This window comes from Eumetopias jubatus, unplaced genomic scaffold (genome assembly GCF_037043125.1).
Source record: "Eumetopias jubatus isolate StellerSeaLion01/CBP00866 unplaced genomic scaffold, mEumJub1_p1.0 scaffold_7, whole genome shotgun sequence".
In the NCBI taxonomy this organism is placed as follows: domain Eukaryota; kingdom Metazoa; phylum Chordata; class Mammalia; order Carnivora; family Otariidae; genus Eumetopias; species Eumetopias jubatus.
This window is the reverse complement of record NW_028274813.1, coordinates 2511100-2537515: the sequence shown is the minus strand read 5'-3', so window position 1 is coordinate 2537515 and position 26416 is coordinate 2511100. Positions and strand designations below refer to the sequence as shown.

General features: G+C 41.9%; 1 protein-coding gene and 1 pseudogene across 5 annotated transcripts in view; one reads left to right on the top strand and one right to left on the bottom strand.

Moving 5' to 3' along the window:
• Nucleotides 1-395: 395 nt before the first annotated feature.
• MARK3 (microtubule affinity regulating kinase 3) overlaps nt 396-26416 on the top strand; it is a 112637-nt gene continuing 86616 nt past the window's right edge. For 2 of the 5 annotated variants that reach the window (XM_028100101.2, XM_028100085.2), the window contains exon 1: nt 400-640. In XM_028100101.2, the coding sequence (XP_027955902.1) occupies nt 590-640 (51 nt within the window). In that variant the 5' untranslated portion in view covers nt 400-589. Of the gene's footprint in view, nt 641-26416 lie in introns of all 5 variants that reach the window. The other 3 variants (XM_028100119.2, XM_088024430.1, XM_028100093.2) reach the window with 3 other exon arrangements.
• LOC114206403 (small ribosomal subunit protein uS14 pseudogene) lies at nt 16314-16569 on the bottom strand (annotated as a pseudogene).

The window sequence follows — 26416 nt, the reverse complement described above, 5'->3', positions numbered from 1 at the left end:
GAGGTACCGGGAGCGGCGGCGGCCAGCAGTGGAGGCTGAGGAGGCAAGCGAACCGGAGGAAGCAGAGCAGCCGGGCGCAGGCACCGCTTCCGCAGCCCCCTCCATGGTCTGCGCCCGCAGCCCGCGGCGGCCTGTCTTACACTCCGCCTTGTCCACATCCTCCTCGTCCTCCTCTTCAGGGGCAGCCGGCGGCGCCGTGTGGAGGCCCCGGCGCTGAAATCCGCGGTGCGACGGGCGAGGGCGGACGAGGAGGCGGAGGGGTTCGGGCCCGCGGGGCGCCCTGAGGCGCGGGGACGCCGGCGGGCCGACTAGCAGCCCGCCGCTGCCGCCGCCGCCGCCGGCCCGGCCCCGCCACCGCCGCCCGCGGGGCTCCTCGGCGCGGCCGCCGGGGCCGGGGGAGCATGAGCCCCGGGACCCGCCGCGGGACGGCCCGGGCCCGGCCCGGGATCTAGACGGCCGTGGGGGAGGGGAGCCGCCCTCCGCGGCGCCGCTCCGGAACCGCAGGGCACGCGAGGACGCGGTCGCCGGCCCCCCAAGGCCGTGCCGTTTTGTTTCAGCCTCGCATTGTGCGGAAGTGAAGTGAAGTAAGATGTCCACTAGGACCCCGCTGCCAACGGTGAATGAAAGAGACACTGAGAACGTAAGTGACCGGGGCGTTCTCGGGCTCTGCGCGGGCCGGGTGGCCCCCGCTGCCTGCCGGAGCGCGACGGCAGCGCGTGCTGCCGGGGGTCCCCAGCCCGGAGCGCGCTGGCGGTCGTGGGCAGGCGGCAGGCACGGCGGGGCCGCTGGCCCGGCCCGTGTCCTGGAGGCGGCAGCCCTGGCGCGGCCGGCGTGCGGGCTGGGGCCGCGCGGGGGCCTGGACGCCGCCGTCCTGTTGGCTGGTAAAGCCTGTGCGTGGCGGCCGACCAGGGGGTGTCCTGAGACCGCGGGGTGCCGCGCCGTGGGCTGCCCGAGGGAGTTTCGGCTCTCCGCGCTGTGCAGTGCTTATTTTAAGGAAACCCTCCTGTTAGATTGGGGCACGCAGCTGAGAGCTGTCAGGTTGAAAGCGGGTTCGTGGTGCTGATGAAGAGTCGTTGATTGGGTCGCGGGGCATGTCCTTTATGCCCGGTTTTTTGGAATTGTCTGGAACTAAGTTGAGTGACAGTCACTACAACGGGGTGGTCACTGAGGAATCTTTGAGGGCCCCTTGGAAGGAACTGCAAAGCTATTCAGAAGAGAAGGTTTTGGAGAGAGTACAGACTGCGTTAAGGAGTAGCTTTCTTTCCATACAAGTCTGTTTTGAAGGTAAGCATTTTCTGAAAGGAAGGTGTTATGGTAAAGCTGCCCTGCTCCTCACTGCCTGGCTCAGGGACGCCCGCTCCGGACTTAGTTTTTACCTCCTTCCTAAAAACAGCTTTTGGCTTAAACGAGCCTTAGGTCCCTGCTGGCACTCACATCCTATGATTCTATAAAAGGAACCTTTGATTTTGTTCGTGTAGACCTTTTAAAAAGGCCAGGAACATCATTTTTAGGGAACGACAACTTGTAGTGGACATTCCTTTGGACAGATGTTGACTCTGTCCAGGTGCTTTCTGAACTCCTCTCTAGCACCGGGTTCAGAACTGTTCCAGTCTGGCTGGGAATTATCTTCTGTAAAACATCTAGTAAATAGCTTGTGAAGAAACTTCACTGGCCTTTCATTATATGTGTTATGAGGTAATTCCTGGCAAGAAAATGCCATCACTTAGGAAAAGCTTTCTTGCTCTGCCTGTTTCCATGCTTTCAACAACGTCCTGAAACTTTGTGGCCTCGTGGTATCAAATGCCTTCTTTTTTTTTTTTTTTTAAAGATCTTTTATTTATTTGAGAGAGAATGAGAGACAGAGAGCATGAGAGGGAAGAGGGCCAGAGGGAGAAGCAGACTCCCCGCTGAGCAGGGAGCCCGACGCGGGACTCGATCCCGGGACCCCAGGATCATGACCTGAGCCGAAGGCAGTCGCTTAACCAACTGAGCCACCCAGGCGCCCCCAAACGCCTTCATTTTAATCTTCAAAATGCCACTTGTTGGCTGGATAACAGGGGATTTAATCTGTTTATGTAAACTTCGGTCTAAAGCATTCCTGTAGTGTATTAATGTATAGTATTTAATGCTCTTTAATCTGGTGAGTGAGTAGTACAGTGGCATATGTTCCTTTACCTGAGATGAATTAGAAAGGTCCAGAAAGAGGGAATAATAGGGAATCATAGACTAGGTGAGTCAGGGAATTCATTTTCTTATGGACCCTTGGAAGAACCTATTTCTGACTTGACCACTTTCCTATTCCTTGGCTACGCTGTAGAGTGGAGTAAGCAAAAAACTGAGTTGATTAGCTTTGATCGACTTTCACCCAGAGAAGCAAAATCTTACATTGACCCAAGAGCGGGAGCTCCATACTTTCTAAATGAACTGAAGCCAAAAACAGATTTGTAATAATGAAGGATTTACACTAAATGAGTCTTTTTACTTTGATCTCTGATGAATTTGTTGAATGATGTTTTAATCTTTTTGTGTGTTGTTAGAAACTACTAACTTTATTCTTTAAAAACAACGTAGGAGTGGTGCCTGGGTGGCTCAGTTGGTTAAGCGCCTGCCTTTTGCCCAGGTCATGATCCCAGAGTCCTGGGATCGAGCCCCGCATCGGGCTCCCTGCTCGGTGGGGAGCCTGCTTCTCCCTCTCCTTCTGCCCCTCCACCCCACTGTGTTCTTTCTCCATCACTCTTCTCTCTCTCTCTCTCTCTCTCAAATAAATAAATTAAAAAAATAAAAACAATGTAGGATATGGAGTGTGCTTTTATTCTTGTGGAATGTATTTAAATTTGAATTTTTGACAATGTTAAAATCAGAGGTTTGGGGGCGCCTGGGTGGCTCAGATGGTTGAACGTCTGCCTTCGGCTCAGGTCATGATCCCAGGGTCCTGGGATCGGGCCGGTGTCGGGCTCCCTGTTCGGCGGGGGGCCTGCTTCTCCCCTTCCCTCTGCTTCTCCTCCTGCTCATATTCTCTCTCTCTCTCTCTATCTCTGTGTCTCGAATGAGTAAATAAAAAAAAAAAATCAGAGGTTTGCAGCACATCATTGCATTAATTCACCATGCCCTTTTCCATTTTTAAATTTTGTATTAGAACGTTCTGGGAGTAGTTGTGTGTCTCTGACGGTGTGGTGTCCTTGTGTCAGTGTTACAAGTCTGGCATATGCCAAGTTATTTACCTGCCATTACCGAACTGCTTGGTGAGGATACAAGAATGAATGGGAGCTCTCAGTTTCTGGAGCAGCTCTTTTGTTAAAGTCAGGTTTATTGAGATAGAACATTTACTCTTTTTTTTTTTTTTTAAAGATTTTATTTATTTATTTGACAGAGAGAGACACAGTGAGAGAGGGAACACAAGCAGGGGGAGTGGGAGAGGGAGAAGCAGGCTTCCCACAGAGCAGGGAGCCCCATGTGGGGCTCGATCCCAGGACCCTGGGATCATGACCTGAGCCGAAGGCAGATGCTTAACGACTGAGCCACCCAGGTGCCCCGAACATTTACTCTTTTTAAGTGTAGGCTTGATGAGTTGTGACAAATGTATAGTTATGTAACCACCATCTCAGTCAGGATATAGAATATTTTCATTGCCCAGAAAAGTGCTTACCTTGTGGCCCTTTACAGTCAGTCCCCTCTCTGTTTCCCCAGCCCTTGGCAACCTCTGATCTATCTCTATAGTTTTATCTTTTCTAGAATGTCATATAAATGGAATCTGTATTCATGTTTGTGTGTGTATCAGTAATTGATTCCTTTTTATTTCTGAGTGGTAGTTCATTGTTTGGATGTACAATTTTTTTTAAAGTTTTAATTCCAGTTAGTTAGCATACAGTGTTATATTAGTTTCAGGTGTACAGTACAGTGATTCAGCTCTTCCATACATTATCCAGTTAATGTAGAACAGTTTTTAATCCATCCACCATTGATGGACGTTTTGGCAGTTATGACTAGAAGATTTGCCTTTCCATTTTGTAAAAAGACTTTTCCATTTTGCTTATCCTGGGAATCTTATTGATTGATTGATTGATTAGGCACCACGCTCAATGTGGAGCCCAGTGTGGGACTTGAACTCATGACCCTGAGATCAAGAGTCAGACGCTTGACAGACTGGGCCACCCAGATGCCCCTCCTGGGAATCTTATTTAAATTGGGTATACCTGTGATAGGAATGTTGCTTATAGATCAAGAATAATAAGAGGCAGGTAATTTGCAACAAGTATATTGTCTTCATCCTAGTACACTACTCTGTTTTCTTTTGTTTCATTTACTGATGTGAATGTACACCTTTAGCTGATGGGTATATACAAGATAATACTGTTTGGGGCGCCTGGATGAGTGTCCGACTGTTGATTTTGGCTCAGGTCATGAGATCGAGCCCTATGTTGGGCTCTGCACTCAGCGGGGAGTCTGCTTGAGATTCTTTCCCCTCCTCCCTCTCCCTCCTCCTCTGCTCCTCCAGCCCACCTCCACACACTCTCTCTCAAATAAATAAATAAATAAAAATCGTTTTAAATAAAAGATAACACTGTTATCAAATCATTTTAAAACTCAAAAGGACTAATCAAAAATCTGACCTCATGGGGATACTGAGGCTCAAGAAGTGACAGGAGCTGCTTGTGACAAAACTGTTTAGTAGCAGCGCCTCTACTAGGCTCCAGATCTCTGGTTCAGTCCCCTCTGCTTTTTTTGTGTACCAAGCTGTTCCTCAGAAGCTTATGTACTGGGGTGCTTGGGTGACTCAGTCGGTTAAATGTCTGTCTTTGGCTCAGGGCATGATCCCAGGGTCCTGGGATGGAGTCCCAGTCCCACGTTGGGCTTCCTGCTCAGCGGGGAGTCTGCTTCTTCCTCTGCCCCTCCCCCTTGCTCGTGCTTTCTCTCTCAAATAAATAATCCCAAAACAAAAGCTTATGTACTAATTATTCAACTAGAGAGATGTAGTTGTACCAAAACACAGTGTGTAAGTAAAATAAGACTTAAATATTTTGTTATGGAAAATTTCAAACAAGTAGGGAGAATTTAGTAGGTTTTTATCCGTGGTTCTCAACCAGGAACGATTTTGCCCCCCAGTGGACATTTGATGATGTCTAGAGACATTTTTGATTGTCACAACTCCAGAGAGTTTACTGACTAGGAATGCTGCTAAACATTTTACAATACACAGAACAGCACTCCTTCCTCCCCCAGCAACAAAATAAAATAATCTGGCCAAAAATGTCAAGAGTGCCAGAATTGAGAAGCCCTGTTACATAGATAGCCCTCCATGTACTCAACAGCTCAGTGGCCAGTCTTATTTCATTTGGTTTCTCCCCAAGAAACAAATTCAGTACATCATATCATTTCATCTCTAAATTTTTATAAAAATTGTAATCCTTCCTTTATCATAATTTCTTAATATCAGATATCCAGTCAGCCTTCAAATTTCTTCAGTTGTCTACATTTTAATTTTTTTAATTAAAAAAAAAAAGATTTTATTTATTTGAGAGAGAGCACACGCAGGGAGAGAGGCAGAGGGAGAAGAGGGCTAAGCAGGCTCTCACTGAGCAGGGAGCCTGACAAGGGGATCAGATCCCAGGACCCTGGGATCATGACCTGAGCTGAAGGCAGACGCTTAACAGACTGAGCTGACGTAGGTGCAACACTTATCTGCCTTTTCAACACTTTGTTCAAACTGGAATCTCTTGGGTCCATATGTTACAGTTAACTAATATGTGAAATTAGATGCATTTTGAAGGCAACAAAAAAGTTTATGTTTTAGTTTATGTTCTGCAGTTGACTTGTATAGAGCCATGGTCAAATCCTGTTTGGACACTGGTAAAATTAGAAATGCAGTTTTCACTTAAATTATAAAACATATCACACTTTGTAAGCCTGGATTATTTGACAAAGTACCAGAGGCCCCGGGGCTTTGACAATTATTTAACAGCTCCTGGTTTGTGTGCAGCATGTGCTTACTTATTAATGTGGACAAGCCATCAGAATTTCTTATCTCTGTGGTGGTCTTGTTTAGTCAGCTATAGGTTATATGAGACTATTATTAACCTATTCAAGTTTGAGTGCGTACTTTGTGTATGACACTGTGCTAGATGCCACAGAGGATATACCTAGGAACCATATTGCACCTGCTCTTTAGGACTTCTCAATCCCTGCAGAACAAAGCACCCTGAACTCTGTGAAACTAGTCTAATAAACTCTCAAACTGGAGCAAGCATCAGTATCACCTGAAGGGTTTATTAAAGCTCTGATTGTTGGGCCCTACCCCCAGACCTTGATTCTACAGTTAGCATTTCTAACAAGTCCCTAGGTGATGTTAATGTGGCAGGTCCAGAAACCACGTTTTAATCACTGCATTTGTATTCAGTGAAAGCTTGCTAACTAAACTACATTCCTTTAGATTGTATTGTGACTAGAGAAGAGAGATTTCTGATAGATTAAATAAGATTTTCAAGTTCCATGAGTTTTTAAAGTTGGTTCTTTGTAAGAAAGTGTGGTTATGGAGTATAAAAATAGTTACTATTTGTTGATCACTTACTGTATATCAGGCAACAGTACTAAGTACTTTATATAGTATTTCATTTAAAATATGTAGTATGGGGCGCCTGGGTGGCTCAGTGGCTTAAATATCTGCCTTGGGCTCAGGTCATGATCCCAGCGTCCTGGGATCGAGCCCCGCATCGGGCTCTCCCCTCAGCGGGAGACCTGCTTCTCCCTCTCCCACTCCCCCTCTGCTTGTGTGCCCTCTCTCGCTATCTCTCTCTCTCTGTCAAATAAATAAATAAAATCTTTATAAAATATATAGTATGATTGCTTTTAATCTGCCTTTCCACTTCCTAGCACAGCTATCTATTGAATAAAGCTGTCTGAGCCTTTTTTAAAAAGTTGATCTCCTTTTTTTTTTTTTTAAAGATTTTATTTATCTGTCAGAGAGCGCCAACGCACAAGCAGAGGGAGTGGCAGACAGAGGGAGAAGCAGACTCCCTGCTGAGCAAGGAGCCCACCAAGGGATTCCATCCCAGAAGTTGATCTCTGAGAGTAAATATTTTTTATGTCAAAGCGTTTTGAGAAAAGATCTTACAGACTTCAGGGGAAGAATGAAGGGGAGTAAGTCGGAGGGGGAGACGAACCATGAGAGACGATGGACTCTGAAAAACAAACTGAGGGTTCTAGAGGGGGGATGGGTCAGCCTGGTGATGGGTATTAAAGAGGGCACATTCTGCGTGGAGCACTGGGTGTTATGCACAAACAATGAATCATGGAACACTGCATCAAAAACTAATGATGTAATGTATGGTGATTAACATAACAAGAAAAAAAATTTAAAAAATATTTTTAAAAAAAGATCTTATAGACTTCAGTTTGAGGGCTATTTTGTTGTTGTTCAGTATGTAAATTAGGTGAAAGTGGAAATTTGCAATGAGTAGAATATAGGTCACTTTGATCATGTAGTACATGATTTACATTGTAACTGCTTCTAAGAGATTCATACATAGTTTAATGTCAATTAAGGTTAATCTGTTATCTTTAATTTCAAAGAGGGTTGTTCTGGATTCTAAGTAAGATATGGCCAGATTTTATCCCTGGAATTTCTTTTCAACCTGGAAGTAAGTCAGGGAATGCAGCCCTTTCTGATCACCACTGGGAGGACTAAAGCAGAACACCCTTGTCTCAGTGTATTTGGGGGCCGGTGGCCATGTGGAGGGGGCTGGGAGGAGGAAAAAAAAAAGAAAACTGTTGTCTCACTTCCATTTTGTTTTATTTTTACATATTAAATATTTTTAAAAAGATTTTATTATTTATTTGAGATCGTGTGTGCAAATGGGGAGAGGAGCAGAGGGAGAGGGACAAGCAGGCTCTGTGCTGTTTGTGAAGCCCGGTGCAGAGCTCAGTCCCACGACCCTGAGATCGTGACCCGAACCCAAACCAAGAGTCGGACACTCAACTGACTGAGCCACCCAGGGACCCCGATACATTTTTTTCTTTCTTTCTTTCTTTTTTTTTTAAGTAAACTCTGCCCCCAGTGTGGGGCTTGAACTCACTACTCTGGGATCAAGAGTTGCATTCTCTGCGGCTGAGCTAGCCAGGCACCCCATCTCCCCTTCACTTTAAACTTTCAAATTAAACCTGAAGGAGAGAACAGATTTCTTCCCTGGGAATATCCCAGCTTTAATGTTGTCTTATACAAGAATTTAAAGTATGTGCTTGGGGGCCTCTGGGTGGCTCAGTCGTTGAGCGTCTGCCTTCAGCTCAGGTCATGATCCCAGGGTCCTGGGATTGAGCCACACATCGGGCTCCCTGCTCGGCGGGAAGCCTGCTTCTCCCTCTCCCACTCCCCCTGCTTGTGTTCCCTCTCTCACTGTGAATCTCTCTGTCAAATAAGTAAATAAAATCTTAAAAAAAAAGAATGTGCTTGGAGTTGGTCTGCAAGTGGTAATAAGGAGTTTGTGCTAATCCGTATGCACCTGCTTGTACAGTAATTGGGCGGGCGGAAGTTGGCACTGGAAACAAGGATTTTTTTTTTTTTTTTTGAGTCTTAACTTTTTCTTCAAGGTAAAGTTTTTCAGCACTGCATTCTAACCACCTGAGCTGTTCAGCCGTGGTTAGTCTTATGTAATCTTACGTAGACTAGATAAGGCATTGTGTAAGTGGGTTACACGGAATCTTGGTGTTCAGAGTTGAAACTTGAGCAGAGCAGGAGGTGTTTTGTTTGTATTTGTTGCTAACAGTTAGTTAGGCAGTTGCATTTGGGTGGATGTTCACTATTGGGGAGTTTGTATTATGGACATTTTACATGAAAATGTGTATTGGTACAATTTAGTATAAAATTTGAATAAGCTAAGCCCAAAGGTTTTTATTCTAGAACTTTAGATAACCCCATTCTTTATGCAGTAAATACCTTTATGACTTCATTGACTACAATAGCAGATTCTAGCATGAGAATCCTGGAGAGGAGTCTACCTAGAACCATTCCCTAACTCAGCCTTCTGCTCTGAGAATTGCCATTGTTTATCCAGAAGAATAATTTAACCCAGGGCAATCAACTTTCGTTTTTGAAGGCATTTGAGGTGTTTTCAATGGCATTCTGTTCATATACTCTCTCCATTTTTCCTTTTCTTTCCTCCCTTGCTAGCCCTTGCCTATTCCTAGTCCCTCCTTGGTACCCATAGGCATGTATTAGCTCTATTAGTGGAATGGACTAAAGGATCTTCCTTTCTTCTCTCAAAAGAATGTTGCCATCTAGACGTTAAAGATATTTAATGATAAAGAACCTTCCACATACCATGGTAATGTATTCCAGGTGTTTTGTTTTGTTTTTTTTCATTTCTAATAACTTAGTTCAGGTTCTTTTTTTTTTTTTTAACATTTTATGTATTTATTTAAGAGAGAATAAGAGCATGAGCACGGGGCGAGGCTGTGTGTGGTGGGGGTAGACGGACAAGCAGACTCCCTGCAGAGCAGGGAGCCCGGAGCAGGGCTTGATCCCAGGGCCCTGAGATCATGACCTGAGCCGAAGGCAGATGCTTAACTGACTGAGCCACCAAGGCGCCCCCGTTCAGGTTCTTAATATTTATTTTGTGCTTATTGTATAGTGGTTCTTATTATTGCTGTGGAACAACTGTGGAACTCCACAACATAGTATTGTAAAACAACAGCCATTTTATTATGCTCACAGGTTGTGTGTAAGGAATTCAGACAAGGATGGCTTATCTTTGTTGTTCTATGTGGGACTTCAGTTTGGAGGATCTCAAAAGGCTAGGGGGGGTTGAACAGCTGGGCAGGGAGATCCACGTTCTAGATGGCTTCTTTACTCACGTATCTGGCACCTTGGCAGAAGGCTGGGCTCAGCTGGGACTCTTGGCAAGAGAGTCTATAAGGGCTCCTCCAACATGGAGGCCTCAATGTGATCAGACTTCTGAGGTTGTTCATCATTTCAGAAAAGACAGAAACTGCCTGTCTTATTACCTAGCCTCAGAAGGCACATAGTATCACTTTTTTCATTTTCTCTTGGTTAAATCTGTCACAACCACCCAGATTCAACAGAAGGGACATGGACCTTACGTTGTAATGGGAACTGTGTCAAAGACATCGGGTTCATGTTTTCAAATCACTGTAATAGTAACTCTTCGGGTTTGTAATCTGATCTAGTATTTTATTGTGTGACCTTAGACAAGTTATTTAACTTCTTTGTGCCCCAGTTACCTCATCTATAAAATGTGATTGGTAATAGTGAGACCTCGCAGGGCTGTTACAAGGATAAGGCCTTCTGTGCTCTGGCCTCCCTTCCCTCTTTGCCCTCATCTCCTACCTCTCTGTACCCACTACATCCATAGACCCAGGAGTCTTCTTGCTGTTCTGGGTACACACCAGGAACACTCCAACCTGAGGGCCTTGGCGTTGCCCTTCTCTTTGAACACCTTTCTTCCAGATATCCTCATGGCTGATTTTTCTCACCTCCTCTTTACACATATCACCTCAGTGGTTTAATCACCTCTGGCTCTACCAGTCTCCCCAACCCTGATCTAGTTTTTTCTTTTCTCCATTGCAGGTGTTACTTCCTACATACCATATTATTTACATATTTCTTACGTAGATTGTGTTTTGTAGGTTTCCTCTAGTATATGGAAAGCCCCACAGGGACAGGAATATTTTATTTACTGACATAACAAATACCTAGAACATGCTTGCCATTTATTACAGGTGATCAACAAAATATTGGTTGAATTAGTGATTAAATGAGACAGTATGGGTAAAGCATTTGAAACAGTGCCTCATTCATAGTAACAGATAAATGTTAGCCGTCGTTAATGATGGTCTTTTTACTGGTCTTCTCATCTCTGTCCCTGTGTCCCTCAGCCTCTGCCCTCTGAAGTTATTCCACTGAGAGCATCTCCTCTCTCCCTTTTTAAAACCTAAGGCAGCTTGCTGCCTTGCTGGCTTGCTTGCTTTCATTTTATTTATTTATTTATTTATTTATTTATTTATTTATTTATTTATCTATCTATCTATTTATTTGACACAGAGAGAGAGAGAGACAGCGAGAGAGGGAACACAAGCAGCGGGAGTGGGAGAGGGAGAAGCAGGCTTCCCGCCGAGCAGGGAGCCCGATGTGGGGCTCGATCCCAGGACCCTGGGATCATGACCTGAGCTTCGGCTGACACTTAACCAAACTGAGCCACCCAGGCGCCCCTAGGACAGCTTTCTTAAAGAGAGACTCGATGGATAGTGTCTGGGCTTGCAAGTGGAAAGAAAGATGGGAGTGTAAGACTGGTTGAAAGAGTGATTATGAAGACATGTCTGAGGTAGGGTAGACAAGATGTGGAGCAAAAAAAAAAAAACAATGACAATGCATACAAGAAGTTGGATTTGGAATTACATACTTGGAATTGAAACTAGCCTTCAAATATAACTAAATCATGATCAAGTTAATTCACTTATCTGTGCCTCAAAAATATTTTATTTCACTTTTTTTATATTGAGATGTAATTGACATAGAAAACACTAGTTTATTAGTTTCAGGTGTACAACATAATGATTCAGTATTTGTATTGATTGTGAAATGACCACCACAATAAGTATAGTTAATGATTAACATCCATCACCATGCATAATTAAAATTTTTTTCTTGTGATGAGAATTTTAAGATCTACTCTCTTAGCAGTTTTCAAATATACAATACAGTATTATTATCTAAAGTCACCATGTTGTACATTTACATGTGCTTTTTTATTTTTATCACAAGGAAATAACACCATCTACTCAGGGTTGTTGTGATTGAAGAAAATAACACTGATAACATGCTTGGTCCAATCCACACCACATCATGGGCATTGTATAGGTGTTAATTCCCTCTTAAGATAGTTTTTGTAGTGTTCTAAAAAAACTGGGTAATCTAAAGTCTTTGATTTAGTCTTCAGAGTTCTTGATACACCTTTCTAGCTTTGTTACTTTTTTTTTTTAAAGATTTTATTTATTTATTTGACAGAGAGAGCACAAGCAGGCAGAGAGGCAGGCAGAGGGAGAGGGAGAAGGAGGCTCCCCGCTGGGCACGGAGCCCCATGTGGGGCTCAATCCCAGGACCCTGGGATCATGACCTGAGCCGAAGGCAGCCGCCCAACCAACTGAGCCACCCAGGCGCCCCTAGCTTTGTTATTTCTAACTGTTCAACTGTATAACCGTTAATACCCAGCCTGACAATTCTGCTTGCCTCTTTACCTAGAGATCTCACACCTGCTGGTTACCAGGTCCTGTGTTCTGAGACTGTAGAGGGACCTCACAGTCTAGTACTTCAGTGTAGAAATTAACTAAGCTAAGGGTTGGGGATAGAAAGGGGAGCAAGGCAGAAAGGACAGCCTAGTCAGGAGCATAAAGATAAATTGCCAGCCATCATGATGTCAGGGAACCTAGAGCCTTTTATTTTCTTCCCCTCCAGTGTCAGTGCCATCTATGAGAGAGTTGTGAGAGATGAAAGTGGTTAGACACGCAGGTTAGGGGGGATAGTTTCCCATCCCCCAAGTTTTCTTAGCTTTTCCTTGTGCTAGTTCCTGGCTTGAAATAGCCTTTGTCTTCCATTAGAACTCTACTATTTATCTTTCAAAGACTATTCCTTCACCTTTAGGATACCTGTTTTTCTTGCATCTCACTCAAATGTGATCACATTTGATCTGAGTGCTAAGCACTGCATTCTCCTACACAGTAGCTACCAGCCACGTGCGGCTACAAGCACTTGAAATGGGGCTAGTCTGAATTAGGATGTTCTGTAAGTATAAAATATATATGAAATTTCAAAGACAGTATGAAAAAAGGAATGTACAGTCTTAATCTTTTTATATTATGTGTCAAAATATTTGGGAATTTGTTGGGGTTAAATAAAAAAAAGTTTAACCAGTTGCTATGTTCTTTTAATGTTTCTATTAGAAAATTGAAAATTAAATATATAGCTCATATTCTGTGTACTCGATGGCACTTAGAATACCTACTCTCTGATTTTTCTCAATGGGGCAGGGATTGCCCCTTGTTTTAGTTACTGTGCCTCAGGTTAGCTCTTCAGCTAGGTTAGGAGTGCCTGAAAGGTTTGGTACCATACTTTATTTCATCACTTTGTAGTGCCTGGCACTTAGTAGTTGCTTGGCCTAGAGTTAACTGGTCAAAAGCTACCGAGTGAAAGTTTTCTTTAGCCGCAATTTGTGCCTTGTAATCCTTCTGAGGATTAGACGAGTAAATTATTTTTCAGTCTATTTCATTATTATGATAGTTTACCTGTTTTACCAATAATAGTATTTTATTAAAAGTGAAACCAATTTCACTGAATTTATGGATATGAACAATAATAGTTCCCCATTTCTGTTCTGCATATTCTTAGAAACTTTTTTACAAATTCATCTGCAAAGAAGTCACATTATCTTTGGTCGGTGTGCACTCCCTTTCTTGTTTTATTCTTAATTCCCATTTCCCTCCAAGAGTGACTGTTCTTTGTTTAGGACGTTGTAATGTGTGCATGTGCTCTTACAGAGTGTACGTTTGGCACTTCATGTAAATATTAGCTAGGAGTGGGCTTGCTCTGTCACAGAAAATATAGATAGGGCCCAAAGTTGCCCTCCTGGATGGTTCCATCAGACCATACTCTTACCAGTGGTGCAGAGTGTCCCTGGTTCCTGCCATTATTTAGCATTATCCAGTTTTAATTTTTTGCAGGTCTGTTAGATGTAATGTAATATCTCCTTGTTAACTTGTATTTCTCTATGATTTTTATTAGCTCTATATATTCCTTGGCTTTTGGAGTGTCCTGTAATTGCTCTTTTTCCTCTGTCCATTTTTCTTTTGGGTTGTTGTCTTTTTCTTGTTGATTCTTAGGTATTCCTTGATTTTCTAGATGTTACTCCGATATAGGTTTTATTTAATTTATTTTTTATTTTTAAAAAATATTTATTTGGGAGAGAGAGAGAGTGAGCATGAGCAGGGGAGAAAGGGAGAAGCACACTCCCCACTGAGCAGGGAAGCCTGTCATGGGCCCTGATGCCAGGACCCTGAGATCATGACCTGAGCCGAACACAGACTCTTAACCCACTGAGCGCCCCTTCTGTCATCTTTCTATAATGCCCTTCATTGAACAAATCCTTAATTTTGGTGTAACCAACATAAACCTTTGCCTTGTGTTTGTGCTTTTTTTTTTTTTCTTTTTCAAGATTTTATTTATTTTTATTTATTTGACAGAGAGCGAGAGATCGAGATAGAGAGAGAGAGCGCGCACAAGACGGGGGAGTGGCAGGCAGGCAGAGGGAGAGGGAGAAGCAGGCTCTCTGCTGAGCAAGGAGCCTGATGCGGGACTTGATCCCAGGACCTTGGGATCATGACCTGAGCCAAAGGCAGCCGCTTAACCCACTGAGCCACCCAGGCCCCCCTTCTGTCATCTTTCTATACTGCCCTTCATTGAACAAATCCTTAATATTGGTGTAACCAACATAAATTTTTGCTTTGTGTTTGTGCTTTTGATTTGAAGTTTTACTTAAATCCCCGAATCACAAGGATATTCTCTTTTATTTCATTTGTTAACCTTTTATCGTTTTACCTTTCACATGTAGATTTTTAATCCCTCTAGACGAAGCCTGCCTTTGCAAGTGGTCTCAGGTAGGGATCTAGTTTTATTTTTCTTACAGGCTTATATGTGAACTGGTTTTCCCACTGCTGTCTACTCAGCAGTCTATCCTTTCCCCACCAGTTTATAGGGCCCCTTTCATTATATCTTACATTCCCACATACTTAACAAACATCTTTTAGCTTTGTATTCTGGTGCATAGGGCTGTTTGTTGTGCCCAAACCTCACAGATTTTCTGTTCTTTTTTATTTATTTGACAGAGAGAGAGAGTGTTAGCCAGAGCAGGAACAGAAGCAGGGGGAGTGGAAGAGGGAGAAGCAGGCCTCCTGCTGAGCAGGGAGCCCGATGCAGGGCTTGATCCCAGGACCCCAGGATCACGACCTGAGCCAAAGGCAGACGCCCAACAACTGAGCCGCCCAGGCGCCCCAATATTTTTATCATTTTAGGTTTTCTCTTCTTTTTAATGACTGTAGCTTCATAGTCTATCTTAATCTGTGTATCTGTTTCTATATCTTCTCTGTTGAACTTTTTATTTTGAAATAATTTTAGACTTAAATAAAAATTGCCGAAGTAGTACAGAGTTCATGTGTGCCTTTCACCCAGCTTCCCCTAATGTTAACACCTACATAACCGTGGTTCAGTTATGAAAGCCAGAAAATTCATACTGGTCTGAGACTCTTAATGATGATGATTATAGAACTTACTTGAATTTTCACCAGTTTTTCTTCAGGGTTCTTTTTTCTTTTCTAGGATCCAGTCAGAGATCCCACATTAGTGTCTCCTTGGTCTTCTCCAATTTGTAATGGTTCCTCTGTCTTTGTCTTTTATGCTCTTGACAGTTTTTTTTTTAAGATTTTATTCATTTATTTGAGAGAGAGAAAGAGAGCACAAGCAGGGGAGCAGCCGAGGGAGAGAGAGAAGCAGGCTCCCACTGAGCAGGGATCATGGGATCATGATCTGAGCCGAAGGCAGACGTTTAACCGACAGAGCCACCCAGGCGCCCCTTGACATTTTTTTTGTTTTTAAAGAGAGAGAGACAGAGAGCTTGCACACACCAGTGGGGAAAGGAGCAGAGAAAGAGGGAGAGAATCCCAAGCAGACTCCCTGCTGAGCATGGATCCTGCTGTGGGGCTCAGTCTCAGTCCGTCACTTAACCAACTGAGGTACCCCTGCACTTGACAGTTTTGATGAGTACTGGTCAGATATTTTGTGAAATGTCTCTCAATTTAAGTTTGTCTGATGTTTTCTCACAATTAGATTAAGATTATATATTTTTGGCAAGAATGCCCAGAAACGATGTTGTGTGTCTCTCAGTGCAATGATATTAGAGGGTACGTGATAGAAATACGTTTTGTTATGCTTATGTTAACTAACCTGGATCACTTTTTGTTTCTGAGCTTTTTTTTTTTTTTTAACTCTTTTGTCAGGGCTGACCTGGCAATTATTCATCCTTGTAAACTTCAGAGTAAAATTAAAATTACACACAAACTTTTAAAAAATTCATTCAGAAACTGCTAACTGGAAATTTTAATTGAGATTGCATTGAACCTGTAGATTAATTTGGATAGAATTTGTAGTATCTATTCAAGGGCATGGAATTTCCATTTATTTGAGTATCTTTATGTCTTTTATTTATTTTTTTAAGATTTTATTATTTATTTTTAATCGGAGTATTTTTTTTACATACAATGAGTTGACATTAAAGTAGATATCTTGGTTATCTGCAGTTAAGGTAGGTTATCTTGGATGACCAATTCAAGGAAGTTCACTTAATCCAACTTAATGAAGCCTATATCCTTCGTGTACTGACGGAAACACTGGCGGCATATATTGAGGCCGTATTTCTGGATCAGACCGTGCCGGTTTGAGCAGACGCGGCAAGAATGAGAACGCTGGACAAATTTCCTCGGATGGCTCCAGTACAGCTGCTGGTGACCCATCTTGCTCTCTCGGATACAACGAGGCAAAAGCAAGATTTTATTTATTTATTTGACACAGAGAGAACCAGAGAGAGCAGACAGAGAGCAAGCACAAGCAGAGGGAACAGCAGGCAGGGGAGAAGCAGGCTCCCTGCTGAGCAAAGAGCCCGACATGGGGCTCGATTCCAGGACCCTGGGATCATGACCTGAGCTGAAGGCAGCCGCTTAACCAACTGAGCCACCCAGGCGCCCCTCTATATGTCTTTCATTAAAAATTTAAAGCTTTCTCCAGAGAGCTTGTATATATTCTTGATTAAGGTAGTTTCTACCTGCTTTGTATTTTGTATTGATATTATGAATGGTTATTTTTTTTTTGTTAAGTATTCTGTCAGGTTACTAGAGGTGTAGAGAAATGTTATAGGTTGATCTTGGACCTTACCAAACTCTCTCATGAGTTCTAGTGGTATTTCTGATTCTGTTGGTTTGTAGGTAGATCATGTCATCTACAGGCAAAGACAGTTTTATCTCTTTCCTTCTGATTCTCACATCTTAACTTTTTTCTTTCCTTAAAGTATTGGCCATGACCTTTTGTATTTCGTTAAGTAATAGTAGTGGTAATAGGCAGCTTTATCTTGTTTCTGATTTTAAAGAAAGGATTCTAAAGTTTCTCCATTTAGTGTAGTATTTACTGAAGGTTTTTGGTCCATAATTTTTTTTTTTAAGATTTTATTTATCAGAGAGAGAGAGATGGAGAGAACAAGTGGGAGGAGCGGCAGAAGGAGAAGCAGGACTTGATCCCACGACCCTTGGATCCCTCGGATCATGACGTGAGCCGAAGGCAGGTGCTTAACCGCTTAACCAACTGAGCCACCCAGGCGCCCTGGTCCGTGATTTTTATCAAATTAAGGAAGTTCCGTTCAGTTTCTTGTTTGCTAAAAGTTTTTTAAATCACAAATTGTTTAATCTTATCAAATATTTTTTCTGTAGTGAATGAAATAATCACCCCACTGCTTTCAAAAGTGAAATTTGATTTTATGAGTATTTCTAAAGTACAAAATACTTGGGGGACAGCCCTTTATTGTCCCAGTTTAGCTTTGTAGATTGTTTTACACTTGAAAAACCTGCCCTGTGTTAAGGAGGTGGCTTGTTTTTTTAAGGATTATAAAGGATGTGTGGGCACATGTCTTGTGTTTTACAAAAGAGACCAAGCTCTGTTCAGGAAGAGTTGAAACATAGTGTAAAGTTGTTTTAAACTTTTAAACCTGATTTTTTTTTCCAGTTTTATTGAGAAGTAATTAACATACATCACTGAAAAGTTTAAGACATACAGCAGGATGGTTTGATTTATGTAATTGTGAAGTGACTATCGCAGTGTATTCAGCTAACATCCACTTCTTATATAAAACAATAAAAAGAAAAGAAAGAAATTAATGAAGGGGAAAAAATTCTCCTTGTGATAAGAATTCTTAGGATTTACACTTTTAATGACTTTTTCCTGCGTATCACACAGCAGTGTTAGCAGTGGTAACCGTGTTGTACATTACATCCCTTAATTGCTGTATAACTGGAAATTTGTACCTTTTGACCATCTTCCTCCAGTTCTCCCTTTCCCTACCCATTACTTCTGGTAACCATAAGTATGATCTCTTTTTCTATGAGTTTGTATTTGTTTTCTTGTTTTTTGTTTTGGTTTGCGTTTGGATTTCACATGTGAGACTGTATAGTATTTGTCTTTGGCTTATTTCACTTAGCATATTGCCTTTGAGAGCTATCCATGTTGTTGCAAATGGTAGCATTTCCTTGTTTTTTTAATGGCTGAATAATATTCCACTGCATCTATATACCACAACTTCTTTATCCATTCGTCCAGTGAGGGACACTCAATTTGTTTCCATGTCTTGTCTATTGTATGTAATGCTGCTATGAACATGGGGATGCAGATACCTTTCTGAGGTAGTGTTTTTGTTACCTTTAGATATATACCCAGAAGTAGAATTGCTGCATCATATGGTGGTTCTCTTTTTAATTTTTTGAGAATTGTCCATACTGTGTTCCATAGTGGCTGTACCAATTTACAATCCCACCAGCGCACAAGGGTTTCCTTTTCTTCTATATCCATACCAGCATTTGTCTTTTTTTTTTTTAAGATTTGTTTATTTATTTGAGGGGGGAGGGGCAGAGGGAGAGGGAGAGAGAGTCTTAAGCAGACTCTGTGCCTGATGTGGGGCTCAGTGTCACGACCCCGAGATCACGACCTGAGCCAAAACCCGAGTCAGATGCTTAACCGACTGTGCCACCCAGGCACCCCAGCATTTGTCTTTTTGATGATAGCCACTTTGACAGGCGTGAGCTGAAATCTTGTTGTGGTTCTAATTTGCATTTCCCCAATGACTAGTGATGTTGAGCATATTTTCATGTACCTATTAGCCTTTTGTATATCTTCTTTAGAGAAATCTCCCAAGTCTTTTGCCCATTTTTTAATTGGGTTGTTTTTGCTGTTGAGTTGTATTAGTTCTCCATATGTTTTGGTTATTAACCCCTTATCAAATTTATAGTTTGCAAATATTTTCCCATTTCATAGCTTGTCTTTTCACTTTATGGAAAAGTGAAAAGCTTTTTAGTTTGATAGTCCCGCTTGTTTATTTTTTATTTTGTTACTTGTGCCTTAGGTGTCATATCCATTACTGAGACCCATGTCCGAGAGCTTTGTTCCTATGTTTTCTTCTAGGAGTTTCATGGTTTCAGGCCTTAACATTTAAGTTTTTAATCCATTTCAAGTTAATTTTTGTGAGTGGTGTAAGGTATATGGGTCCAGTTTCATTCTTTTACATATGAGTACCGAATTATCCCAGCATCATTTATTGAAGAGACTGTCTTTTCTCCATTGAGTGTTCTTGGCTCCCTTGCCAAATATTAGTTGACTGGATATGCTTGGGTTTATTTCTGGGCTCTCAGTTATGTTCTCTTGGTCTATTTGTTTTTATGCCATTATCATACTGTTTGTTTGTTTATTTTAAATATTTTATTTATTTGACAGAGAGACACAGCAAGAGAGGGAACACAAGCAGGGGGAGCGGGAGAGGGAGAAGCAGGCTTCCTGTGGAGCAGGGAGTCTGATGCAGGCTCAATCACAGGACTCTGGGATCATGACCTGAGCCAAAGGCGTAGACACTGAGCCACCCAGGTGCCCCTATCATACTGTTTATTATCATAATGTATCTTTATAGTATAGCTTGAAATCAGGAGTTGTGATACCTCCTGCTTTTGTCTTTCTCAACATTTCTTTGGCTATTTGAGGTCTTGTGGTTCCATAAAAAATTTTAGTAGTGTTTTCTCTACTTCTGTAAAAGTGACATTGGAATCTTGATATAGATTGCATTGGATCTGTAGATGGCTATTAGTAGAATTGACATTTTAACAATATTAATTCTTCCAACCCTTGAACACAGGATATTTGTGTTGTCTTCAATTTCTTTCATCAGTGTCTTATAGTTTTCAGTATAGAGATCTTTCACCTCCTTAATTTATTCCTTGAACACAGGATATTTGTGCTGTCTTCAATTTATTTCAACAGTCTTAGTTTTCAGTATAGAGATTATTCACCTCCTTAATTTATTCCTTGAACACAAGATATTTGTGTTGTCTTCAATTTCTTTCAACAGTGTCTTACAGTTTTCAAGGGCGCCTCGGTGGCTCAGTCATTAAGCGTCTGCTTTCGGCTCAGGTCATGGTCCCAGGGTCCTGGGATTGAGCCCCACATCTGGCTCCCTGCTTGGTGGGAAGCCTGCTTCTCCCTCTCCCACTCCCCCTGCTTGTGTTCCCTCTCTTGCTGTGTCTCTCTCTGTCAAATAAATAAATAAAATCTTTAAAAAAAAAAAAAACAGTGTCTTACAGTTTTCAGTATAGAGACCTTTCACCTCCTTAATTTATTACTGAGTATTTTATTCTTTCTGATGCTATTGTATATGGGATCGATTTCTTTCTTTTCAGAAATCTCATTGTTAGTGGGGACACCTGGGTGGCTCACTTGGTTAAGTGGCCAACTCTTGATTTTGGCTTAGTTCATGATCTCAGGGTCATTAGATTGAGCCCCACATTGGGCTCCATGCTCAGCACAGAGTCTGCTTGAGATTCTCTCTCTCCCTCTGCCCCTCCCCTGCTTGTGATTTCTAAATAAATAAATAAATAATTTTTAAAAATCTCATTGTTAGGGATGCCTGGGGTGGCTCAGTTGGTTAAGCATCTGCCTTTGGCTCTGGTCATGATCCCAGGGTCCTGGGATTGAGTCCCACATTGGGCTCCTTGCTCAGCGGGGAGCCTGCTTCTACCCCTGCTTGTGCTCTCTCTCTCTCTCTCTCTCTCTCTCTCTCTCTCTCTCTCTCTCTGACAAATAAATAAATAAAAATCTTTGAAAATAAAAATAAAAATCTCATTGTTAGTATATAGAAAAATTACTGATTTTTTTTAAAGATTTTTATTTATTTGAAATAGAGTGAGCGAGAGGGAGAACACGAGCAGGGCGAGGGGGAGAAGCAGACTCCCCACTGAGCAGGGAGCCCAATGTGGGACTCGATCCCGGGACTCCAGGGTCACGACCTGAGCCAAAGGCAGTTGCTTAACCAACTGAGCCACCCAGGCACCCAACACTACTGATTTTTGAACTTAAATTTTTTTTAAGATTTTATTTATTTTTTATTTTTTTATAAATTCTTTTTTTTTTTAAGATTTATTTATTTATTTTGAGAGAGTGAGAATGAGAGAGAGAAAGAGTACATGAGAGGGGGGAGGGTTAGAGGGAGAAGCAGGCCCCTCGCTGAGCACGGAGCCCGATGCAGGACTCGATCCCGGGACTCCAGGATCATGACCTGAGCCGAAGGCAGTCGCTTAACCCACTGAGCCACCCTGGCGCCCCAAGATTTTATTTATTTTTTAACAGAGAGAGACAGTGTGAGAGGGAACACAAGCAGGGAGAGTGGGAAAGGGAGAAGCAGGCTTCCTGCCGAGCAGGGAGCCCGATGCGGGACTCGATCCCAGGACCCTGGGATCATGACCCAAGCCGAAGGCAGACACTTAACGACTGAGCCACCCAGGCGCCCTGAATTTAATTTTTTTCTTGCAGCTTCACTGAATTCATTGACTAGAGCTAACAGTTTTTTAGTTGAGTCTTTAGGGTTTTCTATATCTGGTACTTTGCCAGATAGATAAAAGGACAAGACTGGAACCATATTTATTATGGTAAAAAATTTAAAAACAAAAGATCATGCCTTTTTTTCCCCCAAGATTTTATTTTTAAAGTAATCTCTCCACCCAACATGGGGCTTTATTATTTACAACTTACTCTTGAGATTGAGAGTCACGTGTTCTACCAACTTAGCCAGCCAGGCACCCCTATAAAATCATGTCTTTTGCAAATAGAGACAATTTTACTTCTTTTCTAATTTTGATACCTTTTTTTTTTCCTTGCCTGATTGTTCCCACTAAGACTTCTAGTACTATGTTGAATAGGAGTGGTGAGAGTGGGCACCCTTGTCTTGTTCCTGATTTTAAAGGAGAAGCTTTTATCCTTTCACCATCGACTATGATGTTAGCTGTTGGGCCTCACATATATGGCCTTTGTATGTCAAGATATGTTCTTTCAGTGCCTAATTTATTAAGAGTTTTTACCATGAATGGATGTTGACTTTAGCAAGTTTTTTGTTTTTGTTTTTGTTTTTTAAGATTTTATTTATTTATTTATTTGACAAAGAGAGAGAGAGAGAGAGACAGTGAGAGAGGGGGCACAAGCAGAGGGAGGGGGAGAACCGGACTCCCTAATGAGCAAGGAGCCCAATGTGGGACTCGATATTTTGTTCACCCTGGGATCATGACCTGAGCCGAAGGCAGACGCTTAACGACTGAGCCACCCAGGCACCCAAATGGATGTTGACTTTAAGTCAGGGATTTTGCTGGATGCCTTTTCTGTGTCTATCAAGATGATCATGTGATTATTTTCTTTTATTGTTAGTGTGAAATACCACATTGATTGATATGCTGAACTATCTTTACATCCCAGGGATAAATCCCTCTTGATCATGGTAAATGATCCTTTCATTTTGCTGCTGAATTCAGTGTGCTAGTATTGAGAATGGAGAATTTTTGCATCATTATTCATGAGGGATATTAGCCTGTTGTTTACTTTTCTAGTAGTGTTTTTCTGCTTAAACCTGATTTAAGTCAGCTTCTCAAGTTTCAGGTTGGTGGTTTGCCAGAGAAATACAAGGACAAGCCTGGAACCATATTTATTATGGTAAATTAAAAATAAGAAAATTTTGGTGTGTGTCTAAGGTATATACTCATTTGTATCTTTTGGTTATGTGATTTATATTCAATGGCTTTTGTATATGGACATTTTTTAAGAAAAACTAATATGCATAACATAAAATGGAATGCATTCCCCTTTCATTTTTCTTATTGCTTCTTACATTAGTGTTGATAGAGCCCTGTAACAGTAGTACTTTGGCTGAAAGTAACAAACCCTAACATAATGGCTTAACCAGATAGGGGTTTGCTTTTCTTACAAAAGAAATCTAGGTAGCTTCCAGCTTTGGTTCAGTAGTACAATAACATTGGAGCTGGTGGTTTTTAAAAATACTTTGTCTTTTCTTTCATGTTTGAGACCTTATGGCTGCAGGATAGCTTCTACTTCTTCAGTTATGGTAGTACTGAAGGCACGACAAAGGAGGAAGGGACTACTAGTGTATCTGTTCCCCTTTATGAGAAACAAAAGGTTTTCCAGAACCACCCCCTCCCCCCAATAGCTTTCATTAATGAGAACTGGGCAGAACCAAGCCAAATGCTACATCTAGCTGCAGAGAAGTTTGAGAAAATAAGTATTTAGTTGGCTTTGTTGCCTCGCCAAACACACATCCAGGTTCTCTTGGTAATGAAGAAGGGAGAATTTGATATTGAGTAGGTATCTATAGTGTTTGCTCCATTCTCTAGTATATTACCTGGAAAATTAAATGTTTTGCATTAGAGTTTTTGGTTTGAAAATAGACATTTTATGAATTTGTTAATAATTTCCTGTCCTTGGCTTGTCTCTGATTATTTTCGGTAGCAGTGTACATACTCTAATTTTCATTGTGGCTGAAGTGGTATAAGCTCAAATCCATGGGAGAGAAGTTTCAGGACTCCTTTAATCTTTAAGAATTAAATTTAACAGCTTTGAGTACCTGTTACATGCTTAGTGTTGCCATAAATGTTGTAATGTGAATAATGAAGAATTCTATAACATTTTCTTTTTTTTTTGTCCTTGGGTTGTTTACTGGCTGGCTCCTTAGGGAGAGGAAAGAAAAAAAAAGCCTATGTATGAAGTAATTGGCTAACAGTACAAGAATTCAGAATTATTTGTCAAAATGGTTAGTATCCACATTGAGTGTCATAAGATTAGAAACATTTTTTTTCTTTAGGGCCACTGATAAAAGCATGGGAAGAATAAAATGAAGGCCAAATAGGGGTCATCTGGGTGGCTCAGTCGTTAGGCGTCTGTCTGCCTTTGGCTCAGGTCGTGGTCCCAGGATCCTGGGATTGAGCCCCACATTGGGCTCACTGCTCTGCGTGAAGCCTGCTTCTCCCTCTCCCACTCCCCCTGCTTGTGTTCCCTCTCTAGCTCTCTCTCTCTGTCAAATAAATAAATAAAATCTTTAAAAAAATAAAAAAAAATGAAGGCCAAGTAGAAGAAGCACTACTAACTGTTACAGGGCCATATCAAACTAATGTAAGAAACAGTAAGAAAAATGAATGAGAAATGCATTCCATTTTATGTTGTACATATTCTTTAAAAAATGTGTCCATGTATAAGAGCCATCAAATTTAAATTACTATATAACCTGAAGACACAAATGAGAATATACCTTAGACACACATACACCCCCAAAAAATTATCTTTAATTTTTTTTAACATAATAAATATGATCCCAGGTTTACCTTTGTAGCTACCTGGTAAAGCACCAACCTGAAATTTGAGAAGCCTATTTAAGAAATCAGTTTTAACTGGAAAAGGACACTACTAGAAAACTATAGGCCAATATCCCTGATGAATAAATTGCTTCTGTTTTGAGGTTTTTTTTTTTTTAAGTTAAACACATTAGAATTTTTTTTAAGATTTTATTTATTTGAGAGAGAGGGAATGAGAGAGAGAGAGCACAAGAGGGGAGAGGGTCAGAAGGAGAAGCAGACTCCCTGCTGAGCAGGGAGCCCGATGTGGGACTCGATCCCAGGACTCCAGGATCATGACCTGAGCCGAAGGCAGTTGCTTAACCAACTGAGCCACCCAGGCGCCCTAGAATTTTTTTTTTTAATTTTATTTTTAAGGGGTGCCTGGGTATCACAGTTGGTTAAGTATCTGCCTTCAGCTCAGGTCATGATCCCAGAGTCCAGGATGGAGCCCTACATCGGGCTCCCTGCTCAGCGGGGAGTATGCTTCTCCCTCTGCTCCTCCCCCTGCTCCTGCTCTCTTGCTCTCTCATGCTCTCTCTCTCAAATAAATAAATAAAATCTTAAAAAAAAAAAGATTTTGGGGCTCCTGGGTGGCTCAGTCAGTTAAGCATCTGCCTTCAGCTCAGGTCATGATCTCAGGGTCCTGGGATCGAGCCCCGCATCGGGCTCCCTGCTCAGCGGGAAGCCTGCTTCTCCCTCTCCCCCTGCTGCTCCCCCTGCTTGTGCTTTCTTTCTCAAATGAATAAATAAAATCTTAAAAAAAAAAAAGATTTTAAAGTAATCTCTACACCCAACATGGTGCACGAACTCACAACCCCAAGATCAAGAGTCTCATGCTGTACCAACTGAACCAGCCAGGTACCACTAGATTTTTTTTTTCTTTAAAGATTTCATCTATTTATTTGACACAGAGAGAGACAGCTAGAGAGGGAACCCAAGCAGGGGGAGTGGGAGAGGGAGCCGGACATGGGGCTCCATCCCAGGACTCTGGGACCACAGCCCGAGCTGAAGGCCAGTGTTTAATGACTAAACCACCCAGATGTCCCCACCACTAAATTTTTTAATTTAAGGACTTTATGTTAAGGAAACAAACTAAATATACTAAGTTTAATTCTGTTATAATTTAACAAACATCACATATTTTAATCCGTTGTATGAGTTTATAGTCTATAATGGAAATAGAAGTTTCTTACTGCTTTGTGTTACGATTGTTTATTTGCATGAGTATGTATTAGTTAGGTTGAGTTATACTGTGATACACAACCAAAATCCTAGTGGTTTAACACAGTAAAAACCTTTGTTTACACAGTTTGCCTGAGGGTTCATTGGCTCCATGAAGATTGATCTCCCTGCCCAGGCCGGTTTGGTCCTTTGGTATTCTGTCTTTGGGCAATGCTCAGGATTCAGGAGAGCAGAAAATGGTTGGAGTCAAGCACCGGCAGTTAAATGCTTCTGCATGGGAATGACATGTCACTTTTGCTTGCATGCCATTGGCTAAACTTAGGCCACGTGGCTGTGCCAGCTCAAAGGAGGGAAGAGGGTGTGAGTTCCTTTGTGAAGTCAGTGGACTCCTCCACAAACTCAGAAGCAAAAGAGCCAATATAGCGGGTAATAGTATTGTCTACAACAAAGTAGCATAATACAGATAGATAGAAAGTACCTCCAGAACCCAAAGGAAAAGAAAAAAAAATCTGATGAGATGGAGGAAGAGTCATGGAAGGCTTCAGAAAGATGGTGACAAATGATCCAAGCATAAAGAATGAGTAGGATTTTCTTAGGTTTGAAGAGAAGAAAGGGTACTCAAACTGAGGGACCAGGACCATGCTAGAGAATAGTGGATGATGTAGCCTGAAAGAAGAAATGGATTAGATCAGAGAGGACCTGGAATTCATTTCCC